Source organism: Bos indicus, chromosome 3 (assembly GCF_029378745.1).
Source record: "Bos indicus isolate NIAB-ARS_2022 breed Sahiwal x Tharparkar chromosome 3, NIAB-ARS_B.indTharparkar_mat_pri_1.0, whole genome shotgun sequence".
NCBI classification, from domain to species: Eukaryota; Metazoa; Chordata; class Mammalia; order Artiodactyla; family Bovidae; genus Bos; species Bos indicus.
The window spans coordinates 94,161,500-94,186,815 of NC_091762.1; the positions used below are offsets into that span (position 1 = coordinate 94,161,500).

Sequence of the window (25,316 nt, forward strand, 5' to 3'; positions counted from 1 at the left end):
TAGTATTAGACTCTAGTTATGGTTACTAAGTATATTTATGTTACAGTGAGCTTCTTAATTAAAGAATAAAATATTTCTTTTCTAGATCCTTTTGATTTGAATCATAACCTTGGTGCTGGAGTTTCTAGAAAAAGTAAGTTTTAAATATAGAAATACCCTGCTTTTAAAGCTCTTACACCTTAAGGTCTGGATCTTCATTGTTTTTCTTCTTTTTTCAATAGTGACCAATTTCATCATGAAAGCATTTATCAATGGAAGGAAACTTTTTGGTACCCCTTTTTACCCACTCATTGGCAGAGAAGCTGTAAGTTTACATAATTCGAATTCTGAGTCTTTTCTGTTTTCCTGTAGAACTTTTTTTTTTGTAGTATAAGAAACCTAATCCTGTTACAAGTTGGTGTTAGGAATAGGGGAAAAGATGGTTATAACTCCCTCTGTCTTTTCTTATTGCACTTACCATAGTCTATAGTGAGATATCTGTTGGCTATATTTTATCTGTTTTTTTAATCTATTTGTTAAATTCTGTCTCTCCCACTAGATTGTTTAGCTCCATGAGGACAGAGGCCATGTCTGTGAGGTTTACCATCATATTGCCAGTGCTTGTCATAATTTCTGGCACATAGGATGCATCAAATAAGCATTTGTTAAACAAGTGAGAGTTGATAGGACTCAGGATCCTTTAATTGTGAATCTGAGGTGCTCCCTACTGCCTCTCTTCTATCTCTAGAAATCTTGGTGAAAATACAAACAGAGAAGTCAGTACCAAAGTATCAATGTGAAAGTGAAAGGGTTAGTTGCTCAGTCATGTCTGAGACTCCTTGCAACCTATGGACTGTATGTAGCCCACCAGGCTCCTCTGTCCATTGGATTTCCCAGGCAAGAATACTATAGTGCGTAGTCATTCTCTTCTTCTAGGAGCTCTTCCCAACCCAGGGATCAAACCTGGGTCCTCTGCACTGTAAACAGATTCTTTATTGTCTGAGCCACCAGGGAAGCCCAAAATATTGATAAAACTTTATTATTTGCTGAGGCTTCTGCTTTAATTGTGATACAGCCCTTGGTAAGCTGAACTAATGGTATGGAACTAAGAGTTCCACTTCACCCCCTGAACTGGGGGGTGTAGTATCCCCCATTCCTTTTGGTCTTATCTGGTTTAGGTTGCTTTCTAATGGGTGGATATCACAGTCTCACAGAGAAAGAAGGAAGAAATCTTAAAAGAGAAACAATGTCTCTGTTATTGCATAATAAATATCTTTGATCTTGTTCAGTTTCATCACTCTTGCTTGTTGGGGTGAGAAAAGCAGAAAAAGTCTAGAGCTTTTTTCCTTTGAAGCAGTTTTGATAGTCCTGATTCATAGGCTGCTGCTGCTAAGTCACTTCAGTTGTGTCCGACTCTGTGCAACCCCATAGACGGCAGCCCACCAGGCTCCCCCGTCCCTGGGATTCTCCAGGCAAGAACACTGGAGTGGGTTGCCATTTCCTTCTCTAGTGCAAGAAAGTGAAAAGTGAAAGTAAAGTCGCTCAGTTGTGTCCAACTCTCAGCGACTCCATGGACTGCAGCCCACCAGGCTCCTCCATCCATGGGATTTGGAGTGGGGTGCCATTGCCTTCTCCGATTCATAGGCAGTGGGGGTGATAATAATTGTAATCAAAATAAAATAACAGTAAAATTTGAAATGGCGCAAAAGTCATGCAGAAGCAAAATATATAACAAAAGGAAAATATAGTGATAATTTTACTAATATATTAAAATAACAATAAATGAAAAGCACAGTCAAATCAGAATAAATATGGTGATGCACTGATAAAGCATTTTACTTGAAAATCATGGAAATTCTATTAGTATGTGTGCATGCATGTGTTTTCTAGAAACCTAGCAGTTTCATGCAGTCAGACTTTTTAGTGAAATACTAACGTAGAATCCTCTTGAATGTGATTTGGCATAAGAGCCTATCAGAGGGGGCCTATGATTCTTCCCAGTCATCTTTTAATTTGCTTTATTCTACTTTAAAAGTCAATATATGGTATTTTAGAGCTTGGGTATACCAGTTTAACTCTTCTCCTTAAATGGACATTTAAGTTGGTATCAGTGTTCTAACTGATATTATAGAAAAATAACATTGTTAATATAGTTTTTCATGCTTAATATTTTCCATAGTAAAGTTCATTCTTTCAACACATACTGAATTCCTGATTTGTACCTATTTCTTTGATATGTACTAGGATTATAACGGAGAAGGCAATGGCACCCCACTCCAGTACTCTTGCCTGGAGAATCCCATGGACAGAGGAGCCTGGTGGGCTGCAGTCCATGGATTTGCTAAAGAGTCGGACACGACTGAGCGACTTCACTTTCACTTTACACTTTCATGCATTGGAGAAGGAAATAGCAACCCACTCCAGTGTTCTTGCCTGGAGAATCCCAGGGACAGCAGAGCCTGGTGGGCTGCCGTCTATGGGGTCACACAGAGTCGGACACGACTGAAGTGACTTAGCAGCAGCAGCAGGATTATAACAGCATATAGAATAGATGTGTTTCATCCCCTTAGATTCTAGTGAAAATGACGACCAAGTATATTTTCTGTACTTTCTTGCTCACTGAAATATTCCCTTTTCAACTATTCTTCTATTCATTAGGTTCTCTGACATATTAATCCCTTTTCTCCCAGTCTGTCAGTTATCTCCTGTTTTCATTTTTCCTCTCCATTTAACTCACGTTCCTTGGTCTCCCTGTGGCATATACTTCATATTCCTTTGTACCATTGTCCTTCTTTCGCATTGTTGTGTGTTCAGCTTTACATGAACTCAGCCATCCACCATCTCTTTATGCTTGGACTAAGCACCGATGGAAAAAAGTCTTAAAGCTAAGCAGTTTATAGCAAAACTATAAATTAATGTTCACCAGCCTCAACTGGACTTTCAATACTCTCTGACGTTCTTACTACATTTCTTTAGTTACCTCTGTCTCCCATTCAATAGGGACTATTCCAAGTTTTATTTATTTTACTAAAAATTCAGTGCCCAATTTGTTTTGTCCTATCTTTCTTCTCTGCCTTTCTCACACTTGGATGTTTTCCTTTTGAGGCAGAGATGGTATTAAATAGATATTCTTCAACTTTCTGCTACCATATCTATAAATCTGCTTGTATCTTCAGATATCTCTTCTTTTTTAAAAAAAAAATTTGTGTTCATATAGGAACATAGTTGATTAAAAATGTTTATCAGTTTCAGGTATATAGCAAGGTGATTGAGTTATACATATACATGTAGCTATTCTTTTTAAAATTCCTATTTAGGTTATTACAGACTATTGAGGAGCATTCCCTGTGCTATACAGTAGGTCCTTGTACAGATACATACAGTTGGTTATTTATTTTGAATGTAGTATTGTGTACATGTTAATCTGAAACTCCCAATCTATCTTCCTCCCCCTGCCCCTCCATAACCATAAGTTCATTCTCTAAGTCTGAGTCTGTTTTGTAAATAAGCTCATTTGTATTTTTTTTTTTTTAGAATTCACATATAAGCAATATCACATGATATTTGTCATTCTCTGTCTGACTTTCTTCACTTAGTATGAAAACGTCCAGGTCCATCTACGTTGCTGCAGATGGCATTGTTTCATTCTTTTTAATGGCTAATATTCCATTGTATGTGTGTACCACATCTTTTTCCATTCACTTGTCAGTGGACATTCAGGTTGCTTCCATGTCTGCTATTGTAAATAGTGCTGCAGTGAACATTTGGGTGCATATATCTTCTTGAATTATGATTTTCTCTCGATATGTACCCCAGGATTGGGATTGCTGGATCATATGGTATCTCTGTTTTTAGTTTCTTTTTGGTTTTGTTTTTTTAATTATGTTTTACATTGGAGAATAATTGCTTTACTATGTTGTGTTGGTTTCTGTCATACATCAAGGTGAATCAACTGTAAGTATACATACATACCTTTCTCTTGAACTTCCCTCCCACCCCCACCCCAGATCTGTGCCTCTAGGTCATTACAAGAGACCAGGTTGTGCTCCCTGTGTTATACAGCAACTTCCCACTAGCCATCTGTCTTACACATGGCAGTGTATATGTTTCAATGCTACTCTCTCAATTTGTCTAGTTTTAGTTTTTTAAGGAACCTCCATACTGTTCTTCATAGTGTCTGTACCAATTCATATTCCCACCAATAGTGTAGGAGGGTTCCCTTTTCTCTACACCTTCTCCAGCATTTATTGTTTGTAGATTTTTTGATGATGGCCATTCTAACTGATGTGAAATGATACCTCATTGTAATTTTTGATTTGCATTTCTCTAATAATTAGCAGTGTTGACTATCTTTTCTTGTGCCTCTTGGCCATCTATATGTCTTCTTTTGATTGGGTTTTTTTTTTTTAATTGAGCTGCATGAGCTGTTTGTAAATTTTGGAGACTAATCCTGTCCATCGCATCATTTCTTTTCATTTTGTTTATGGTTTCCTTTGTTTTGCAAAAGATTTTGAGTTGAAGTCACATTTGTTTATTTTTTAATTTCCCTTACTCTAGGAGACGGCTCAGAAAAGATGTTGCTGTGATTTATGTAAAAGTGTGTTCTGCCTGTTTTCCTCTTGTTTTATAGTATCAGGTCATACATTTAGGTCTTTAATCAGTTTTTGTGTATGGTGTTAAAGAATGTTCTAATTTCATTTTTTTACTTGTAGCTGTGCAGTTTTTGCAGCACCGTTTGTTAAAGAGACTGTCTTTCCTCCATTGTATAGTTTTGCCTCCTTTGTCATAGATTAATTGACCATAGTTGCATGGGTTTATTTCTGGGGTTTACATCTTAGTCCGTTAATCTGTATTTCTGTTTTTGTGCCAGTACCATACTATTTTGATGACTGTATCTTTGTAGTACAGTCAGACATCAGGAAGCCTGATTTCTCAGCTCTGTTTTTCTTTCTCAGCATTGCTTTGGCTATTCTGGGTCTTTTGTGTCTCCATACAAGTTTTAAGATTTTTTTTTTGTTCTAGTTCTGTGGAAAATGCCATTGGTAATTTGATAGGGATTACATTAAATCTGTAGATTGCCTTGGGTAGGATAATCATTTTGACAATATTGATTATTCCAATTCAAGAACATGGTATATCTTCCCATCTGTTTGTGTAATCTTTGATTTCTTTCATCAGTGTTTTATAGTTTCAGAGTACAGGTCTTTTCTCTCCTTGGGTAGGTTTAATCCTAGGTAATCTTTTCTTTTTGATGTGATGATAAATGGGGTTGTTTCTTTAGTTTCTCCTTCTGGTCTTTCATTGTTAGTGTATAGAAATGCAAGATTTATGTGTATTTTATATCCTGCTGCTGCTGAGTCGCTTCAGTCATGTCCGACTCTGTGTGACCCCATAGATGGCACCCCACCAGGCTCCCCTGTCCCTGGGATTCTCCAAGCAGGAACACTGGAGTGGGTTGCCATTTCCTTCTCCAATGCACGAAAGTGAAAAGTGAAAGTGAAGTCTCTCAGTCGTGTCCGACTCTTAGCGACCCCATGGACTGAAGCCTACTAGGCTCCTCCGTCCATGGGATTTTCCAGGCAAAAGAGTACTGGAGTGGGGTGCCATTGCCAAATTCATTAATAAGCTCTTACAGTTTTCTGGTGGCATCTTTAGAATTTTCTGTGTATAGTATGTCATCTAAAACAGTGACAGGTTTTCCTCTTTTCCAGTTTATATTCCTTTTATTTCTTTTTCTTCTCTGATTTGTTATGGCTAGGACTTCCAAAACTATGTAGAATAAGAGTGGTGAGAATACGGATATCCTTGTCATGTTCCAAATCTAAGAGGTAATGCTTTCAGCTTTTCACCATGGAGTATGATGTTAACTACAGGCTAGTCGTATATGGCCTTTATTATGTTGAGGTATGTTCGCTCCCTGCCCACTTTCTGGAGAGTTTTTATCATAAATAGGTGTTGAATTTTGTTTAAAGCTTTTTCTGCATTTGTTGAGATGATTGTATGGCTTTTATTCTTCTATTTGTTGATGTGGTGTATCATACTAATTGATGTGCAGATATTGAAAAATCCTTGCATCCCTGGTATAAATCCCAATTGATCATGGTGTGTGATCCTTTTAATATATTGTTGGATTCAGATTGCTAGTATTTTTTGTTGAGGATTTTTGTGTCTATGTTCATCAGTGATAGTGACCTATAAATTTTTTTTTTGGTAGTATCTTTGTCTGATTTTGGTTTCAGTATGGTGATGGCCTTATAGAATGAGTTTGGGAGTATTCATTTCTCTGCATTTTTTTGGGAATAGTTTCGGAAGAATAAGTGTCAACTCTTCTCTAAGTGATGGAACTAATCTGTGATGCCATCTGGTCCTGGACTTTTGTTTATTGGAAGTTTATATTTCTTTTTGGTTCAGTCTTAGGAGACTGTGCCTTTCTAACAATTTATCCATTTCTTCCAGGTTGTCTACTTTATTGGCATATAGTTGTTTGTAGTAGTTTTTTATGATCCTTTGTATTTCTCTGATGTCTATTGTAACTTCTCCTTTTTAATTTCTAATTTTGTTGATTTAAGCTCGCTGTCTTTTCTTGAAGAGTCTGGCTAAAGGTTTATCAGTTTTGTTTATCTTTTCAGATAATCAGCTTTTTGTTTCATTGATTTTATTGATTTTGTTTGTTTATATTTCTGCTCTGATCTCTCTTTCTTTCCTTCTACTAACTTTGAGTTTTGTTTATTCTTTTTTCTCTGTTGGCTTTAGACATTAAATTAGGTTGTTTGTTTGTGATTTTTCTTGTTTCCTGAGGTAAGATTGTATTGCTATAAATTTCTCAAAACTGCGTTTATCATGTCCCTAGGTTTTGGATCATTGTGCTTTCATTTTCATTTGACTCTAGGTAATATTTATGTCCTTTTTGATTTCTTCGGTGATCCATTGATTGTTTAATAGTATTTTTTTTAGCTTCCATGTATTTGTGTTTTTTAGTTTTTTTTTCTTATAGTTGATTCCTAATCTAATAGCAATGTGGTTAGAAAAGATGCTTGATATGATTTTTAATTTTCTTAAATTTACTGAAGCTTACTTTGTGGCCCAGCCTGTCATTAATCCTGGAGAATGTTCCATGGCCTCTTGAGAAAAGTGTATATTCTGCTGCTTTTGAATGGAATACTCTATAAATGTCAATGAAGGTGGTCTGGTCTAATGTGTCATTTAAGACCTGTGTTTCTGTATTAATCTTCTTTCTAGATAATCTGTCCATTGATATAAATGGAGTATTTTTAAGTCCCCCACTATTAATTACATTACTGTTGATTTCTCCTTTAATGACTGTTAATATTTGCCTTATATATTGGGGTACTCTGTATTGGGTAAGTATTTATATACAATTGTTATAGCTTCTTCTTGGAATGATTCCTTGATCATTATGTAGTGTCCTTCTTTGTCTCTTTTGTCTATTTTGAAGTCTCTTTTGTCTGAGAAAAATATTGCTATTCCAGCTATCTTTTAATTTACATTTGCACAGAGTACCTTTTTCCATCCCCTCACTTTCAGTCTGTATGTGTCCCTAGATGTGAAGTAGGTCTCTTGTAGATATCATGTATATGGATCTTGTTTTTGTATCCATTCACCTCTATTTCTTTTGGTTAGAGCACTAAACCCATTTAATGTTTAAGGTAATTACCAGTATATATGTTCCTATTGCCATTTTCTTAATTGGTTTGGATTTGCTTTGTAGGTCTTTTTTGTTCCATTCCTGTTTTGTTCCAGTAGTCATGCATGGATGTAAGAGTTGGACTGTAAAGAAAGCTGAGCGCCGATAAATTGATGCTTTTGAACTGTGGTGTTGGAGAAGACTCTTGAGAGTCCCTTGGACTGCCAGGAGATCCAACCAGTCCATCCTAAAGGAAATCAGTCCTGGGCATTCATTGGAAGGACTGATGTTGAAGCTTCAACTCCAGTATTTTGGCCACCCACCTGATGCAAAAAACTGACTCATTTGAAAAGACCCTGATGCTGGGAAGGATTGAAGGCAGGAGGAGAAGGGGATGACAGAGGATGAGATGGTTAGATGTCATCACTGACTCAATGGGCATGAATTTGGGTAAACTCTGGGAGTTGGTGATGGACAGGGAGGCCTGGAGTGCTGCGGTTCTTGGGGTCGCAAAGAGTCGGACACAACTGAGTGACTGAACTCAGTTCAACAGTTCAGTGTCCTGAACTCAGTTCAGGACAACAAAACTGAATTGTTTTGTTCTCTTGTCTTGTGATTTGATGACTAACTTTAGTGTTGTATTTGGATTCCATTTTCATTTTTGTGTATGTATCTGTTGTAGATTTTCAGTTTGTGGTTACCCTGAGGTTTTGATATTCAGTTCAGTTCAGTTGCTCAGTCATGTCTTGACTCTTTTCGACCCCATGGACTGCAGGACATCAGGCCTCCCTGTCCATCACCAACTCCTGGAGTTTACTCAGACTCATGTCCATTGAATCAGTGATGCCATTCAACTATCTCATCCTCTGTCGTCCCCTTCTCCTCCCACCTTCGATCTTTCCCAGCATCAGGGTCTTTTCAAATGAGTCAGTTCTTCGCATCAGGTGGCCAAAGTATTGGCATATCAGCTTCAGCATCGGTCCTTCCAATGAATATTCAGGACCTTTTTCCTTTAGGATGGACTGGTTGGATCTCCTTGCAGTCCAGGGAACTCTCAAGAGTCTTCTCCAACACCACAGTTCAAAAGCAGCAACTCTTCGGTGTTCAGCTTTCTTTATAGTCCAACTCTCACATCCGTACATGACTACTGAAAAAACCATAGCCTTGACTAGACGGACCTTTGTTGGCAAAGGAATGTCTCTGCTTTTTAATATGCTGTCTAGGTTGGTCACAACTAGTTTGTGGTGACCATGAGGTTTTGATACAGCATTCTGTATATAAAAAAGATTGTTTTAAGTTGCTGGTCTTTTAATTCAAACTTTTTTCCAATATCCTGCATTTGTGTTCTCCTCTTCTCATAATTACTGGTTTTGATATCATATTTGTGTGCAGATGATTTCTTACCTTTACTTTGTATTTACTGGTAAGCTTTTCCATTCATAATTTTGTTTCCAGTAGTTGCCCTTTCTTTTCTGCTTAAAGTTCCTTTGGCATTTGTTGCAAAAGTGGTCTGGTGGTGCTGAATTTTCTTAGTTTTTTCTTGTTTGTAAAGCTTTTGCTTTGTCTATCAAATCTGAATTGAGATCTTTGCCAGATGGAGTACTGTTAGCTGTAGGTTCTTTGCTTTCATCACTTTAAATATATCATCAGATCAGATCAGATCAGATCAGTCGCTCAGTTGTGTCTGACTCTTTGCAACCCCATGAATCGCAGCACGCCAGGCCTCCCTGTCCATCACTAACTCCCGGAGTTCACCCAGACTCACGTCCATCGAGTCAGTGATGCCATCCAGCCATCTCATCCTCTGTCATCCCCTTCTCCTCTTGCCCCCAATCCCTCCCAGCATCAGACTCTTTTCCAGTGAGTCAACTTTTCACATGAGGTGGCCAAAGTACTGGAGTTTCATCTTTAGCATCATTCCTTCCAAAGAACACCCAGGGCTGATCTCCTTCAGAATGGACTTGTTGGATCTTCTTGCAGTCCAAGGGATTCTCAAGAGTCTTCTCCAACACCACAGTTCAAAAGCATCATTCTTCGGCGCTCAGCCTTCTTCACAGTCCAGCTCTCCCTTTTTGCCTGCAGAGTTTCTGCTGAGAAATTAGCTGATAACCTTATGGGAGTTCCCTTGTATTTGTTGCTTTTCTTTGTTGCTTTTAATATTTTAATATTTTTTCTTTGTTTTTAATTTTTGTCCATTTGATTCCTATTTGTTTTGGTGTGTTCTTCCTTGGGTTTATTCTACCTGGAACTCTCTGACCTTCCTGGAATTGGATGACTGTTTCCTTTCCTTTGTTAGGTAAGTTTTCAACTATTACCTCTTCAAATATTTTCTTAAGTCCCTTCTTTCTTTCTTTTCCTTCTGGGACTACATGATGTGAATGTTTGAGGCTTTTAAAGTTGTCCCAGAGGTCTCTTAGAGTGTCTTCATTTCTTTTCCTTCTTTATTCTGTTCCATGGCAGTGATATCCACCATTCTGATTTCCAGATCACTTATCCTTTCTTCTGCCTCAGTTACTCTGCTGTTGATTCCTTCTAGTGTGTTTTTCATTTTGGTTATTGTATTGTTCATCTCTGTTTGTTCTTCAGCTCTTCTGTGTCTTTGTTAAACGTTTCTTTCATCTTCTTAATTTGTGGCTCCATTTTTTTTTTAAGAGATCTTGGGTCATCTTCACTACCATTAATCTGAAATTTTTTTTTTTTTTTTAACCCTAGATTGCTTATCTCCACTTCATTTTGTTTTTCTAGGGTTTTGTCTTGTTCCTTCACCTGGGACATATTCTTCTGTTGTCTCATTTTGTCTAACATTCTGTAATTACAGCTTCAGTTCTGCAAGCTGCAGGATTGTAGTTCTTCTTGTGTCTGCTGTCTGCCATCTGGTGGATGAGGCTGTCTAAGAGGCTTGTGCAGGCTTCCTGGTGGGAGGGTCTAGTTCCTGTCTGCTGGTAGGTGGTGCTGTGTCTTGTCCATTTGGTGGTAAGGGCCATGCTCAGGAAGACTTCAAGTGACCTGTCTGCTTGATGGATGGGGCTGTGTTTCAGCCTTTTTGGTGGTTTGGCCTCAGGTGTCCTGGCACTTGAGCCTTCAGGCTGTTGAATGGGGTTAAGGTTGTGGGGAGGAAATAGTAGCCTCCAGGAGGACTCACACCAATGCATGCTCATTAAAACTGCTGTTGCAAGTGTCTTTGTTCCCAGAGTGAGCCACAGCCCCACCCCCCCACCTCTGCCAGAGACCCTCCAATAATAGCAGGTAGATCTAGCCCAGTTTCTTATGAAATCACTGTTCTTTCCCCTGAGTCCTGGTACCTAGAGGTCCTTGTGTACTCCTTCTCAGAGTGGAATTTCTGTTTTTCCCAGTTCTGTGGAATTTCTTCAATCAAACCCCACTGGCCTTCAAAGTTAGATTCTCTGGGGGCTTCTCTTCCTATTACCAGATCCTCAGGCTGGGAAGCCTGACATGAAGTTCAGGGCTTTCAGTCCTGTGGTAGAACTTCTGTGGTATAATTATTTTCTAGTTTGTGAGTTGCCCACACAGCAGGTATGGGATTTGATTTTACTGCAGTTGTGCCTCTCCTATAGTTTTGTTGTGGCTTCTTCATCTTTGGATATAGGGTGTCTTTTTTGATAGGTTCCAGCCTTTTTGTTTTTATTGTTCAATGGTTGTTCAGCAGTTAGTTGTTATTTTGGTGTTCCTCTAAGAAGGGAGCTTCCCTGATAGCTCAGTTGGTAAAGAATCTGCCTGCAAAGAGACCCCAGTTCGATTCCTGGGTCGGGAAGATCCCCTGGAGAAGGGAAAGGCTACCCACTCCAGCTTTCTGGCCTGGAGAATTCCATGGACTGTATAGTCCATGGGATCTCAAAGAGTCAGACACAACTGAGAAGGGGTGAACTCAGTCATTCTGCTTCACATCTTTCTGGCCAGTCACCAGATACACCTTCTTTATCAGAGACTGGTCCTTCCATAGGTACTCTAGATCCGTTCATTATTTTCTGTACCTTAAAGATTCAGTCATCTGTGAAAAATATTTTCAAAGATGAAATAGATAAAATGTAATTGCAGATTAGGATTAACAATTTGCCTTCTATTTTAATGATAGGGAGCACTAACTTTGAACTCCAATTAAGCAAATGTCTCCTCCAGAAAATATTCCTTTTTTCAAATTAGTAAACTTACATTATAAAAACATTATACTCTGTTATTATTAATATATTTTGAAATTCTTCAATAAAATTTTTGTGGGAATTTTCTCTCTTATTTTATAAGTACCTATATAATACAATGTCTTCAATTTTACCTCAACACCTAAAATTTTAACTCTCTGGCTCTTCCCAGAAGTTTGCTGACCCCAGGTCTAGGCCACCTTAACTAGGAAGGTGGGATGAAGAAAAATTGATTAAAGAGATAGATACTCAGGAATAGAATGGATACAACCTGGTGGTTAATTAGAGGTGATGAGTCGAGGAGAAATCAGGGGGATTTCCTAGATTTTGCCATAAGCAACCAGGTAAATTAAGAAAGGCTTTCATTTTTGTCTTATCAGAAAAAATGATAATGAAGAGTTTAATAAATTATGTTGACTTCATCAGTAGTAAAGAATTATATTGTGTTCTTTTATAGAAATACAGTTTTATTGAGAAATAATTCATGTACTTTAGCGTTCACCTATATAAAGTGAGTAATTCAGTGTTTTTGAGTATTTTTTGCAAGATTGTACAACCATCACCACATCTAATTAGAACATTTTGTCCTCTCTCAAGGAAACTCCTGTCCCAATTAGCAGTCAGTCCTCCTTCCTTTTTCCTCTCACTCTGTTGATTTGCCTATTGTGGACGTTTTATGAAAATGGAATCAGAGTATGTGTAGCCTTTTGTGACTGGTTTCTTTCATCTAACAGAATGTATTCAGGGTTCATTCAAGCTGTAGCATATATCAATATTTCATTCTTTTTTTTATGGTTGAATGATATTCCATTGTATGGTTATATTACATTTTATTTATTCATTCTTCAGTTTGTTGGAAATTTGTATTGTTTCTATTCTTTGGCTACTATGAGTAGTGCTGCTATAAATATTTGTGTACAAAATTTTCTGTGGATGTATGTTTTCATTTCTTTTGGGCATATACGTAATGGTAGAATTGTTGGGTCGTTTTAATAAGTTTATGTTTAACTTTCTGAGGAGCTACCAAGCTGTTTCTTAAAAGAATTGGACTATTTTATATTCCTACCTGCAATATATGAAGGTTCCAGTTTTTTCACATCCTCACAATACTTGTTGCTATCTTTTTTCTTTTCTAATAGCCATGTAGTGGGTGTCTCTCTTAAACTTTTATCCCTGACATTAGATAGATTTGAAGAAATCAGAGTACTAAGTAAACATGTTCTCTTGCCATCCAAAGATATGGGTATTGTCAGGATAAACTAGTCTTTGTGATGGTGCAAAACTAAACTAAAGCTTAGAAAGATAACAAAGGTAGTAAGATAAAGCGAAAATGAGCTGATTCTTCGAAGACTTGGAAAAATGATTTAAATTCTTATTGGTTCTCTGTATTCTTTTTAGGTGTATTCTACTTTGGATAGTAAATGTTACATATTCTTGAAATGTTGAATGTAAATCCAGTGATACTTTAAACAAACCAGAGGATTGATTTATTTACATAGAGTTATTTTGTAAAGATACTGATTCCTTTGTGGAAGTAGCCTGGTGGGGCAGAAAGCATGAGATTTGTAGTCAGACAGACTTAGCTTGAAATCCTTTATCTCTTACTTACTAGCATTTTTTGCTGTGGGCAAACGGCTTGAACTTTCCGAGCCTTGGAGCCTCAGTTTCCTCATCTATAAAATGAGCAGGAAAATAGTATCTACTTTATTGGGGTATTACACAAAGATGTTACAGATGAATGAGAAAAAAGTGTGAATGTGAAGTGATTAGTACTGTTAGCAGCTGTGATATTGATGATGATAATTCTGAATCTTGTTTTCATATCATGGTTTTAGTTACAGTGAAATACTTGTTGATATTTATTTTGTTTTTTAAAAAATTACTTTTGGGTCCTGGTCTGTTTTCCATTTGGATTCAAAAGTTTACAGTGATTTTTTTTTTTTCCCTAGTAAAGTTGTATTTTCTTCCTAGGAGTACTTCTTTGATTCCAGAGTATTAACAGATGGAGAACTGGCTCCCAATGATCGATGTTGCCGTGTATGTGGAAAAATAGGCCACTATATGAAAGACTGCCCCAAAAGGAGAAGGTTGGCAAATGATTATATAACAACATTGTAGGGAAAATAAATATGAGGCAAATTGATATAAATAAATATGAGGAAAATAATATGAGGCAAATTGTGTTTAGATATGTTTAAATTGAGAAAGTTTAGAGCTTGAAGTTGACCCTTAGGTAAATGTATATTTGAATGGTGTTTTGTGAAAGAGTGAGATTTATTCCTGGTACATTGGTGTCTCATGATGTTTATTATTTGTTCATCTATTCATTAAGGCTTTTTAAACTGCAGAAGTATTAACACCTACTGTATGCTGGAAAGTGTGCTAGGATCCAAGGGAAAAAAAGACCAAGATACGAGGTTCTTGCTGAGAACCTCACTGTTACGAAAACAAATAAGTGAAAAATAATTAAATGAATCTTTGAGGTATATATTGTAAGATATGCCTATATACTCTTTCCCTTAAGGAATATACATCCTCTGTGCTCCCTGAAAATATGTCTGTCGTACTTTCCTGTGTTCTTTATACTATGTTATTAGGCCAGGAAATTCCTTTTTTAGTCATTAAGCCTTACTTAATGTAAAGAGCTTAGAACTTTTCATACAGAACAAATTCGTAGTTTCCATCACTGCTATTTATTAAATTTAGAGAAGACACTTTCTCTAAGCCTCAAATGTCTTTCTCTATAAAATGGAGATAATAAATAGCCAACTAAGGATTGTAGAATTAAAATTTGCTATTAAACATTAAAAACTGATATTGTATAATGAAACTACTAGAATACCCGGTGTCTGCCATATGAGTAGGTATGTGAGAACCCTTGCCTTCAGAAAAGTGCATGAAACAATGGGCATGTTAGTCCCTTTATTGTGAGGCTCTTGTATAGTTTAGTTTATTCTATAGTTCCCTCGGTTTATAAGTCCCTAGCCCCACGTTATTGCTATCAGCAGTTTACTGTTTAGACTAAAGAAGAAAGACAGTGAAGAAGAGAAAGAAGGGAATGAAGAGGAGAAAGACTCCCGAGACCTTCTTGACCCCCGAGACCTCCACGACACTAGAGACTTTAGAGACCCCAGAGACCTCAGATGTTTTATCTGCGGAGATGCAGGACATGTGCGAAGGGAGTGCCCAGAGGTCAAGCTGGCCCGTCAGAGGAATAGCAGTGTGGCAGGTAAATAGAAAAAGCCAAAAATAGTTTTTGGCAGAAATAGTGTCATTTATGTTGATGTCATTTTAAGGGCCCTGATTCTTCTCTATTCTAAACATAGCTGTATGACTTTAGGTCTTTTAATTTATTAAAGAGAAAATTTAGGTTTTTACTTTGAATAGTATTTGGATATGTTTAATATCAAGGTCTTAGCAGTCTGTTGTATTCAGTCAGCTCCCTCCACGTATTTTTTGGATTTGAGTCATATTCTTTATTCTCTTGCTATGAAAAGTTAACAAAAGTTAACTACCCACCCCCAAAAGTTAATGAGAGATTGTTTTTTTGGGAATATATAGGAGAAATTATATCTCTTCCCATGTCTTTTATAAGAGAGGGAGATCTGTTCTTATTATATTTCATAGGGAATTTTATGAATTAGAAACCCAGATGAGAGTTTATTGAAAGAAAAAAACAAAATATATGTGATGATTTCTAGTTACTCAGATTCTTGTTGCCAGAGTTATTTTCTTAAATAAATGTATAATCTTCTTTAGAAAACAGTATGATATTTGTTCTTGTTTCCAGAATCACTGTATTTTTTTAATGCTCTAAGGATTGAGAAATGGCATGATACTGGATGCTTGGGGCTAGTGCACTGAGACGACCCAGAGGGATGGTATGGGGAGGGAGGAGGGAGGAGGGTTCAGGATGGGGAACACATGTATACCTGTGGTGGATTCATTTTGATATTTGGCAAAAATAATACAATTATGTAAAGTTTTAAAATAAAATAAAATTTAAAAAAAAATTAAAAAATGAGTTGTTAAAAAGTTCTTTGCTAACATAATCATAGTTTAAAAGTCCAAGTTTGTAAAATCATAGATTTGAGACTGTTGTACTGAAGAAGGGAGTTTATTGATTACCATTTTTCTGTTATTTTATCTATTTTATTTCTTTTTGATGTCTTCTCTTAGCAGCCCAGCTGGTCCGCAATCTTGTAAATGCCCAGCAGGTGGCTGGTTCAGCCCAGCAACAAGGTGATCAGTCCATAAGGACTAGGCAGTCCTCAGAATGCGTGAGTACTCTGCTTGCAGATGGGTTGGTCTTGGCAGGAAAACAGCTAATTTTGGTGGGTGATAAGGTTGATCTTTGAGATTGGCAAATTCAGTCTTTCAGATTACACAATGCTTTATAGAGATGTCCTTGCTAGGCACATCAGCTAGAATGAGCATTACTTTTGGAGTAATATAGATCTGAGTTTTAATCTATGGGCAAGATACTTAACTTCAGTGAACCTATTTCTTATTTATAAAATAAGGTAACTACCAAATAAGGTTGTTGGTTGGATTATAATAAAGTAATAACTTTAAGGTTTTAGGTTTTGCATAATGCAGGAATATGGAAGAATATTCTATAATGAAAGAACACTGTTAATTAAAAATAGACCCCAAAATTGAGATGTATTAAGGATTTAGTACTGTTAAGGCAGTGCATGCATGATACTTCATTTGCTTGAAATTTTTTGGCTTCTCATCGCTGATATGGATACCTAGTGAAATGTATCCTGTAAAAGACAGAGTATTTAATTAGATTTCTGATTCACAGGTTTCATGTTATCTTTGCTGAGTTGCTCTAACCTTTGTCTAAATATGTATTCACCTTGTACATTTTAAATTAGGTAAATACTAATTGAATGCTTATTCTAAATCTGACACTGTGCTTTAGTGCTTCACACCTGTTATCACATTTAATCCTTCGAATGGCCATGTGAAGCAATAGGTATTGGTATGATCAAATTTTACAAATTGGGAAGCTGAGAATAAGAGAAATTAAAAGATTCAAACACAGGTCTACATCACTTCAAAGCTGTTAACTATTAAACATGCTAAATCTGATGTGATCTGTGTTTTGGAAAAAAATTCTTAGAGCATTTGAAGAGCAATAGTAGAACTTGTCTTAAAAAAACATTTAGGATCCCACTAACCCTACCTCCAACACTTGAATATGTACCACTATGGGTCTGACATTTTCATAAAAATTATATAATAACAATTATATTACAGTAACAACATTTATTGATTGCTGTTTGCTATCTATGCATCTTTCCTGTTTCTTCTTATTAAATATTTTTAAAATACTGAAAAGGTATAGAAAATGATAAACATCCATGCACTACTACCAGGCTTTAACAATTCTCAATGTTTTCTTATTTTGGTTTTATTTAAGTGTATCCACAGTTGACAACTCCTATGCATTCCTCTTGGATGCTGTTCCCTTCTTAAAACTTTCCTACTATCCCTTCCTTGCTACTAAAATGTATCTACTATTCTGAATTTGGTGTTTATGTTTTTGACATATATTGTTGTAGTTAATCTTCACAAAAACCTATGATGTAGATTCTATTATTTATACTTTACAGGTGAAGAAACTGAGATTTAAGTTTGTTGCCTGAGGTCAATAAACACTTGGAACCAGAAATTGTATCCTTAGGTTCTGTTTCCAAAACCTGTGCTCTGACCACTTTGCTATGGTGCCCCTAACTCTCATCCTCTACTTCTAGCACTCACCCCACCTGAGACTGGGTAAGAGTCTGACTAATGGACTTTGCAGTTCAAGGTCTCACAAAGCACTTCAGCTTCAACATGTCTAGAATGTAGCTTATATTTCTTTCCAACTTCCCAAGTTTGCCTCTTGCTCCTGTCTTCTCCATCTCATTGAATGATTTCACTGTCTCTAGTTTCCTGCCACTACTACTTTTCCCTCAACCTCCGCATCCAGTCAGTCACCAGGTCCTATTGTTTCTATCTATAAAAAATAGTTCACATCCATTTGCTTCCCTAGCCTAGGTAACTGTCATTTCAGATTCCAATTACTTTAAAAGGCCATGTGCTTTTGTTTCTGTATACCTTCAGTTATGTTGTTCTCTAACTGAATCTTCCCTTCTCCTTTTTCTCTACTCTCTTTTATCATATTGGTTTCTATATAAGTATCAGCTTAAAAATCGTTTCCTTCAGGAAGATTTCCTTAATTTCCACTTGCTTTCATCTTGTTTTCTCCTCTTCTCCCAAAGTGGGTTTAGGTATTCCTGCTCTGGGATTTCATTATACATTATACAGTCTTTATCATAGTAATCATTATATTTTATTGTGATTGCTTATGTAATTTTTATCTGTTCCTCCTCTTTTTCCTTATTGACTTTAAGCTTCATGAGGGCATACATGTTAGTATTTTATTTTTAATACCTAGAACAATGCCCAGTACATAACTGACACCCTGTAAATGTTTGTTGAGGAGCTAAATGAAAGTCAGTGTGAGATACTTAGATGTAAACTTCTAGTTACAGTTGGAGTTGTGGGTTCTATGTGATAAGTATGTTGTCTGGACTTTGTCTTCTTTGGGCAATAAAAAGATTTATAGATAAAACCTATGTGAGAGAGGGTTGAGAACCTTGGGAAAAACTCTACCTTCATATAAAATGAGGTTCTGTTATTATCTGTTAGTATGTATATCATAGAGTTCTGTTTATAGTATTCTGATGAAGTAACTCCATAGTTTTATATTTTTATAATTTCTGCTTTTATAAAATTAAGATGTTCATAAATTAATTTTAAAATATATCTTTTTTTTTCTCTGCAGTCTGATTCGCCATCTTATTCTCCTCAGCCCCAGCCATTTCCACAGAACTCTTCCCAATCCACTGCCATTACCCAGCCTCCATCCCAGCCAGGATCCCAGCCCAAGCTTGGCCCACCTCAGCAGGGAACCCAGCACCCCCATCAGGTCCAGATGCCTATGTATAACTTTCCTCAGTCACCACCAGCTCAGTATTCTCCCATGCACAACATGGGATTGTTGCCAATGCATCCCCTCCAGATCCCTGCCCCGTCCTGGCCTATTCACGGCCCAGTGATCCATTCTGCACCAGGCAGTGCGCCCAGCAATATTGGCCTGAACGATCCCAGCATCATCTTTGCACAGCCTGCTGCCAGACCCGTGGCGATCCCTAGCTCCTCTCATGATGGACACTGGCCCCGTACTGTGGCTCCAAATTCCCTGGTGAACAATGGTACAGTGGGGAATTCGGGTAACCCTTTCTTCTCTTCTTTTGTATCTTTCTGTAGAAAGGTTGGATGAATTGTATTATTGGTTGAACCTGGGGAGATAAATGTGAGTAAAAAGATGGCAATCATTATTTGTGGAGTGGGGAGCATAAGGTAAGGTGAAGAGTATGGGCTATGGATTCAGACCACCTGGATTTGAATTGTGGCTCTGCCATTTATTATGTGGCATCAGGCATTTGCTTAATCTCTTTGTACATCGGTTTCATGTGTGAAATAAGTGTGTATTAATAGAACCTAACTCTCAGGAATGTTGTGAATATTAAATGAGATAATAAATATAAATGTTTGTTATTATTTTAAAATTTCATTACAGTCTCATTTGGTGTAGGTATTATTAGCACTTATTTTTACAGTTGAGGAAATTGTGAAGAGTTAAAAATAACTGTCATGCTGTCATAATCATAGTAGGTCCAGGATTTAAACTTAATTTCTTTCTTTAAAACCTGTAATCTTTGCTTTGGACTCTTACTGTCTCCTTACTTACTAAGAAGCAGTTTTCTAAAAAGAAAAAGATTAGTAACCCTTTATAGCTTAAGAAAGAATAGTTTTTTTTACTGATATTTAAATAATGCATATTCTTTGTAGAGCATTTGAAAAGGAAAAAATAAACCATCTATAATCTTAATTCCTGGGTAGAATTGTTCAGAAGTATTTTGGTTTATTGCTAGCCAGTCATTTTTTTCATTTTTATGTATTTAAAAATAGTTGATAAATGCTGTTAAACTAGTTTTACATTATATTTATTTTTAAAACTTTTATCATGGAAAACTTGAACACGAAAGGAGAGAGTTAAGTATAACCCTCCCATTACCCGGGTTTAAGTTATCTATGTTTTCTATTTATTGTTTGTGATTCTTCTGTAACTGTCTGTGATTCTTTTCCTTATTAACTACTTGGTTATCCTCATATATTGTTTGTAGAGGAAATGTAGAATAAAAGCTTGATTATTTACCTTTATAAATTTTCAGAATAATTTTAGTGATAGTTTTAAATCAATATATGTTTTCTTAAAGCACTGTAATGGAGGAATCTCTGACCTCTTTTGGAATAATACAGATAGTATATTTTGCTGAGCAGAAATTCCAGAATGTGGAACTCATTTAGATTTCAAGGATCAAAGGATATATGTCATACATGGCCATTCTAATGTGGCCTCTGCTTTTCTCATTCAACGAATGTTTATTATATGCATGCCATGATAAACACTGTGATAGTCACTGAGTTATATAACCATGAAGACAGACACATGCTTTGCCTTTTGATATATTGATTCAGTTTGAAGAGTTTTAACTTCTTCCTCTCTCTACCACTAGTTGATCTCTGTTTTAGCCTTAATGAACTAATTAATTAACACCCTACAGACACACCATGCTCTTACCCCTGATTATTTACTTAAGTGGTTGGTTCCCTCTGCCTGGAATGTCCTCTGCAATAACTCTCCTGTTCACTCTCGCCTCCTTCTGCATTTCTCCAAAAGCTTAGCTAACTTACTTATCCTTCATTTTAAAATTTGGATCACTTTCTTTAGGAAGTCTCTAATTCTTATAGATCGTCTCCTCCAATTGTATTAGGTATTCTTTTCTCTCCTCCATGTTTCCTTAATATCCATATTATAAGACCTGTCTTACTGTGTTGAAATTGCCTGTTTACTTGTCTGCATAATGCATTAGACTGAACTTTAAGAGATTGTAAATTGTTTCTTGTCTATCATTGTCTTCCTAGTGTCCAGTATAGTGACTGTTGTCAGATAGATGTTGTTTGTATACTTCTATTATATAATAAACTATTACTCAGCAAAAAAATTTATTATTTGTTGGATGGGTGTACAACTTCTAGTTACTATTACTGCTAAAATTAACATTATGTTAAAAATGGAAAAACCAGATGGGGATACATTAAAATGATAATAGTGTTTGCGTTAGAATAGGGGGTTGTATGAGTGTGTCCCCCCATTTTTCAAATTGTCTTTAATGGTAATTGTTCAGACTATCTCGAATTACAAAAATATTTGGTTGTGAAAAACGACCAAGAGAGATTGAACTATATCCTAAAAATACTCTTTTATGTAAAAATGTTTCTCAGTTAGTAAGGATTTCAGTGATGTATACCCAGTCTTATTTTTTGTAAACTCTGAGCTCTGTAGCTTCAGCTCTCAGTTGTAACTTGGCTTTACGAACTTGCAGTGAACCAGCTGCTATGTTTACTAGCTACCTCCTAAGAAGACCAAGCTTGTAGGAGTGTGGCTAGTATGGGTTTTGGTTTTCTTCTTCCCTATCCTGTCCCTCCTAACTTCCTGCTAGGAAGTTTAGTAAATAAGGGCCAGTGTCTTTCAGATTATTTCCTGCCACATTTTGATCCTGAATGAGAAAAGCCTCCAGAAATGATCCAAAAGATTCAGGGGTTACTGCATTTTGAAAGACTTACTCTAAGATAGGTAGGGGTGGTTTGCCGTAGAATAGGACTCATGTTTGGTTTTTTTTTTGAGTTCCTGGTTATATGCCAGAATTTGTGCAGGCCACTTTATTTTTGTTATCTTATTTAATCCTCATAACAACCTGGGGTTCATAATTAAACTTTAGTAATTTTTGTAATTAGTATTTGAACTTAAAGTTGTTTGGCACCAAGGCCTGTTTTCAACCATTTCACCACAATGTCTCAGCTTCTAACAGAATCTTCCAGGCCAATATATAATTGATTCTAGGATAATTGGCAGTGTCTTTATGATAAAATGTAAGCTGCTTAATGACATACTAAGGTTCTTTGAAATATAAATTCTACCTACCTGTCCAGCCTTTCCTCTTACCACTGCTTTCCTTTGCATTTGTCTCTGTATTGCCAATTGTTTTGCAGCTTCCCAAACTTGTACTTTCCTGCTTCCTGGCTTTTGAACACACTATTCCTTCTGTCTGAAATTCCCTCCCTCTCCCATTTTGCCTAACTTGTTTCTTGTCTTTTAAAATTCAATTTAGTCAATCATTTTAGGAAAACTTTCTCTGTCTTTGAACAGTTGGATTAGTCCCCTCTTTAGACACCATCACCAATCTGTTACAGCAATTACCCATATTATTGTATATGTCTTCTTAAGTATTTCCTTTATGAATAATTTAGGAACAGTTACAGTGTTTATTCCTTAAAAGTTTTTTTGGTTAACATGTATACACTGTACATAATACATATATTGACATATGTACATTATTGATATATATATATACACACAAATTGATATGATTTACACTGTTAATATATAGTATTAATTGTGTAGATATGTCAACCAAAAAAACTTTTAAGAAATAAAACACTGTAATTGTTCTCAAATTATTCCTAAATAAGACATTTAGATAACTAATGAGAACCTACTGTATAGCACAGGGGACTCCACTCAGTGCTCTTTGGTGATCTAAATGGGAAGGAAATTTAAAAAAGGGTATATGTGTAGCATATAGCTGATTATAAAGCAACAATACTTCAATAAAAATTTTTTTTAAAATTTGGGAGGAGGATATCCTCTGCATTTAGCATATTTCTTGGTCAGTGATGACCCATAAATCTTTGTGGAATGAAGGGATGTTTGAATGAACAAGGTGATGTTTTAACATATATCTCTCCTTTGTTCTTGAAATGCAGAGCCAGGATTTCCAGGACTGAATCCTCCAATTCCCTGGGAACATGCACCACGACCCCATTTCCCTCTTGTCCCAGCTTCGTGGCCTTATGGTTTGCATCAGAACTTCATGCATCAGGGAAATGCCAGATTCCAGCCCAACAAACCTTTCTATACTCAAGGTACCGTTGCTTACATATTTGTTACAAGGCTGAGTGGGTTTTGTTCTGGGACAATGGAGCCTTTGAAAAGGCCAGGATCTGGGAGTGAAACTTCAGGAATTCAGTAAATATTCATTGAGAGAGCATACTGTATGTCAGATTGTGCTAGATGCTTACTGCTCAAGCAGAATTAAATAATAACACCTACACTTAATACATATTTTATTAGGAAAGCTAGACATGTAAAACAGACAAGGATAGGAGCTTAGAGGAATCCATTAACTTTGCCCTAGCAGAGAGAACAGAATATGGACACCAGGGATCAAACTGCCTAAGATTTTGACATTTGAATTAAGTCTTGAAATATATGGAATTTTTTTCCCTAGAGATTGTGTAGAGATTAGAGAAGAGTGTTCTTAGCTGAGGCAAAAATATACGCAAAATCACTGAGTTTTGCCTCAGTAAAAAGAATAGGAAAAAAGAAAAAATAATAGTAGATGAGGTAAATGGAAAAATGTGTAGGTAATGAGGCTAGAGAAGGTCAGCTGAGGTCATATTATAAAGGAGTTTGGATTTAGTTTAGTAAGCAATGGAATCTAGTAGAATTTTTGAGTTGAGTAGTGTAATTGTTTAGTAAAACTGAGATTTGAATGACATTTGAATTGATTATATTGTTGGTACTTATGTACCAGTAATGGCTTTGGTCTAAGTAATGAATAGCACATTATCTAGTCTTATTTGCCTCCACAGTATCTCAATTCAAATAGGGAATGTCTAGGGGGAAAAAGTTAATTCTAAGTGGTTATCAGGTAAATAGGCACAAGCCTTTCAGTTTCCTGTCTGTGTTGTGTCCAACAGACAGATGTGCCACCCGTCGGTGTAGAGAGCGTTGTCCCCACCCACCAAGAGGAAACGTGTCGGAGTAATGCAAGTCCATTTTCTTTCAGCTGGTCTACAGATGCACAGCAACCAGCCAATCCTGCTGTCTCAAGGGTATCCGTACCTCAGTGTCAGTTACATTCAGCAGAAAAAGTGACATTTAATGGAAAATAAAACAAATCAGGTTCTGATTTAAAATTTTAACATTTAGATAGCTTATTTAAATTCTAAGACTGTTTTTAAAGACTGTATTATTTGTATATAAATATGAACTATAGTTTTTACTAGTATCACCAAATTGGGTGATACAAATTTCATCTATTTTATTACCCTATTTTTAAGGGAATTTTGTTTTGTTTAACCTTGATGAATTGTATAAAGAGAGAATTTAAAAATTACATTCTTTATTTTCTATTAGCTGTATTCATACTTTGGTTGCTTCAGACTTTATATATATTGTTCTTAAGAATTAGGAAAGACTTTCATGTGTTTTAAATTTGTCACTTCTATTCTTTACAGAACCTTGTAGTGCCAAAAACTTTTTAAAAGGTAAAAAAATAATAAAATAAAACCTCAAGATTGAAGATTTAGAATTTCTTTTACATTCTTGTATATTGAAAATATTCATACTTGAACAGAAATTTGCTTTTGTCTGTATTTGAAGTAATTCTATTTTAAGTTAATAAATCTTTTTGACAAGAGTCAAATTTGGTTAATTCATCTAGTTGTTTAGATGATAGGAATATAATGTTACAATTCAGAGATTTTTTTTAAAGCATTTATTTATTAGGCTGCACCCTGTCTTAGTTGTGGCATGTGAACTCTTAGTTACTACATGTGGGATCTAGTTCCCTGACCAGGGATTGAACCCAGACCCTCTGCATTGGGAGTACAGAGTCTTAGCCACTGGACTACCAGGGAAGCCCCAGAGATTTGTTTTTCTCCCAGTGAATAGACTATTCTGAATCACAGACTTAATTTTAGAAAAAGATCTAAGAATCTTTTCACTTTATTTTATTGGATCTTCACAACACCCATATGAGATTGATAGAAGCAGATACTATCTCATTTTATCATTGAAAAAACTGGAGGTGCAAAACAAAATGAATTCTAAAGTTAGGACAGTTACATGTTGGGAATCAATTTGAAACAGGTCTTTGAAGTAGAGTTTTTAAACCATTGAAACGGATACTGACAATTAGAATGGAGGGAAGGTAATTCTTATTTACTGAGGAACTAACATATGCCAGACTGTTTTGAGTCCTGTATTACTGGACTCAAAGTACGCTTTGGAAGGATGGTGTTTACCAATAATACCTCGTGATCAGTGATTATAGTTGGATTTCAAGCTTGTATTGGTGGTGGTGTATTTAACTGTTCCTGGTACTTTACGTTGAAGTGAGGTCATCTTATATGAACAACTGAGAGAGACTTGCCAGAGATTTCAGACTAAACGATGCTATAGATTTATTTGGAAATCTGCAGAATAAGTAAATACAATGTCTTTTAAGAACAGTGTATTATCTTTCTTCTGCTTCCTCACAGATATGTGTTCCTTAAATAGGAGA

General features: G+C 36.2%; 1 protein-coding gene and 1 non-coding gene across 11 annotated transcripts in view; one reads left to right on the top strand and one right to left on the bottom strand.

The window, feature by feature from the left end:
• The window catches only part of TUT4 (terminal uridylyl transferase 4), a 129,216-nt gene extending 104,767 nt beyond the window's left edge, over window positions 1-24,449 (top strand). For 2 of the 10 annotated variants that reach the window (XM_019957469.2, XM_070786533.1), the window contains exons 23-30: window positions 86-133; window positions 222-304; window positions 13,753-13,868; window positions 14,787-15,010; window positions 15,961-16,061; window positions 18,623-19,070; window positions 22,732-22,890; window positions 23,817-24,449. In XM_019957469.2, coding sequence (XP_019813028.2) covers window positions 86-133; window positions 222-304; window positions 13,753-13,868; window positions 14,787-15,010; window positions 15,961-16,061; window positions 18,623-19,070; window positions 22,732-22,890; window positions 23,817-23,905 — 1,268 coding nt within the window. In that variant the 3' untranslated portion in view covers window positions 23,906-24,449. Of the gene's footprint in view, window positions 1-85; window positions 134-221; window positions 305-13,752; window positions 13,869-14,113; window positions 15,011-15,960; window positions 16,062-18,622; window positions 19,071-22,731; window positions 22,891-23,727 lie in introns of those variants that run through there. The other 8 variants (XM_019957473.2, XM_019957474.2, XM_019957472.2 and 5 more) reach the window with 8 other exon arrangements.
• A 147-nt stretch (window positions 24,450-24,596) lies between these two features.
• Window positions 24,597-24,669, bottom strand: TRNAG-CCC (transfer RNA glycine (anticodon CCC)). Its single transcript has one exon. It is a non-coding gene; the product is annotated as a tRNA-Gly (tRNA).
• Between the last annotated feature and the right edge of the window lie 647 nt (window positions 24,670-25,316).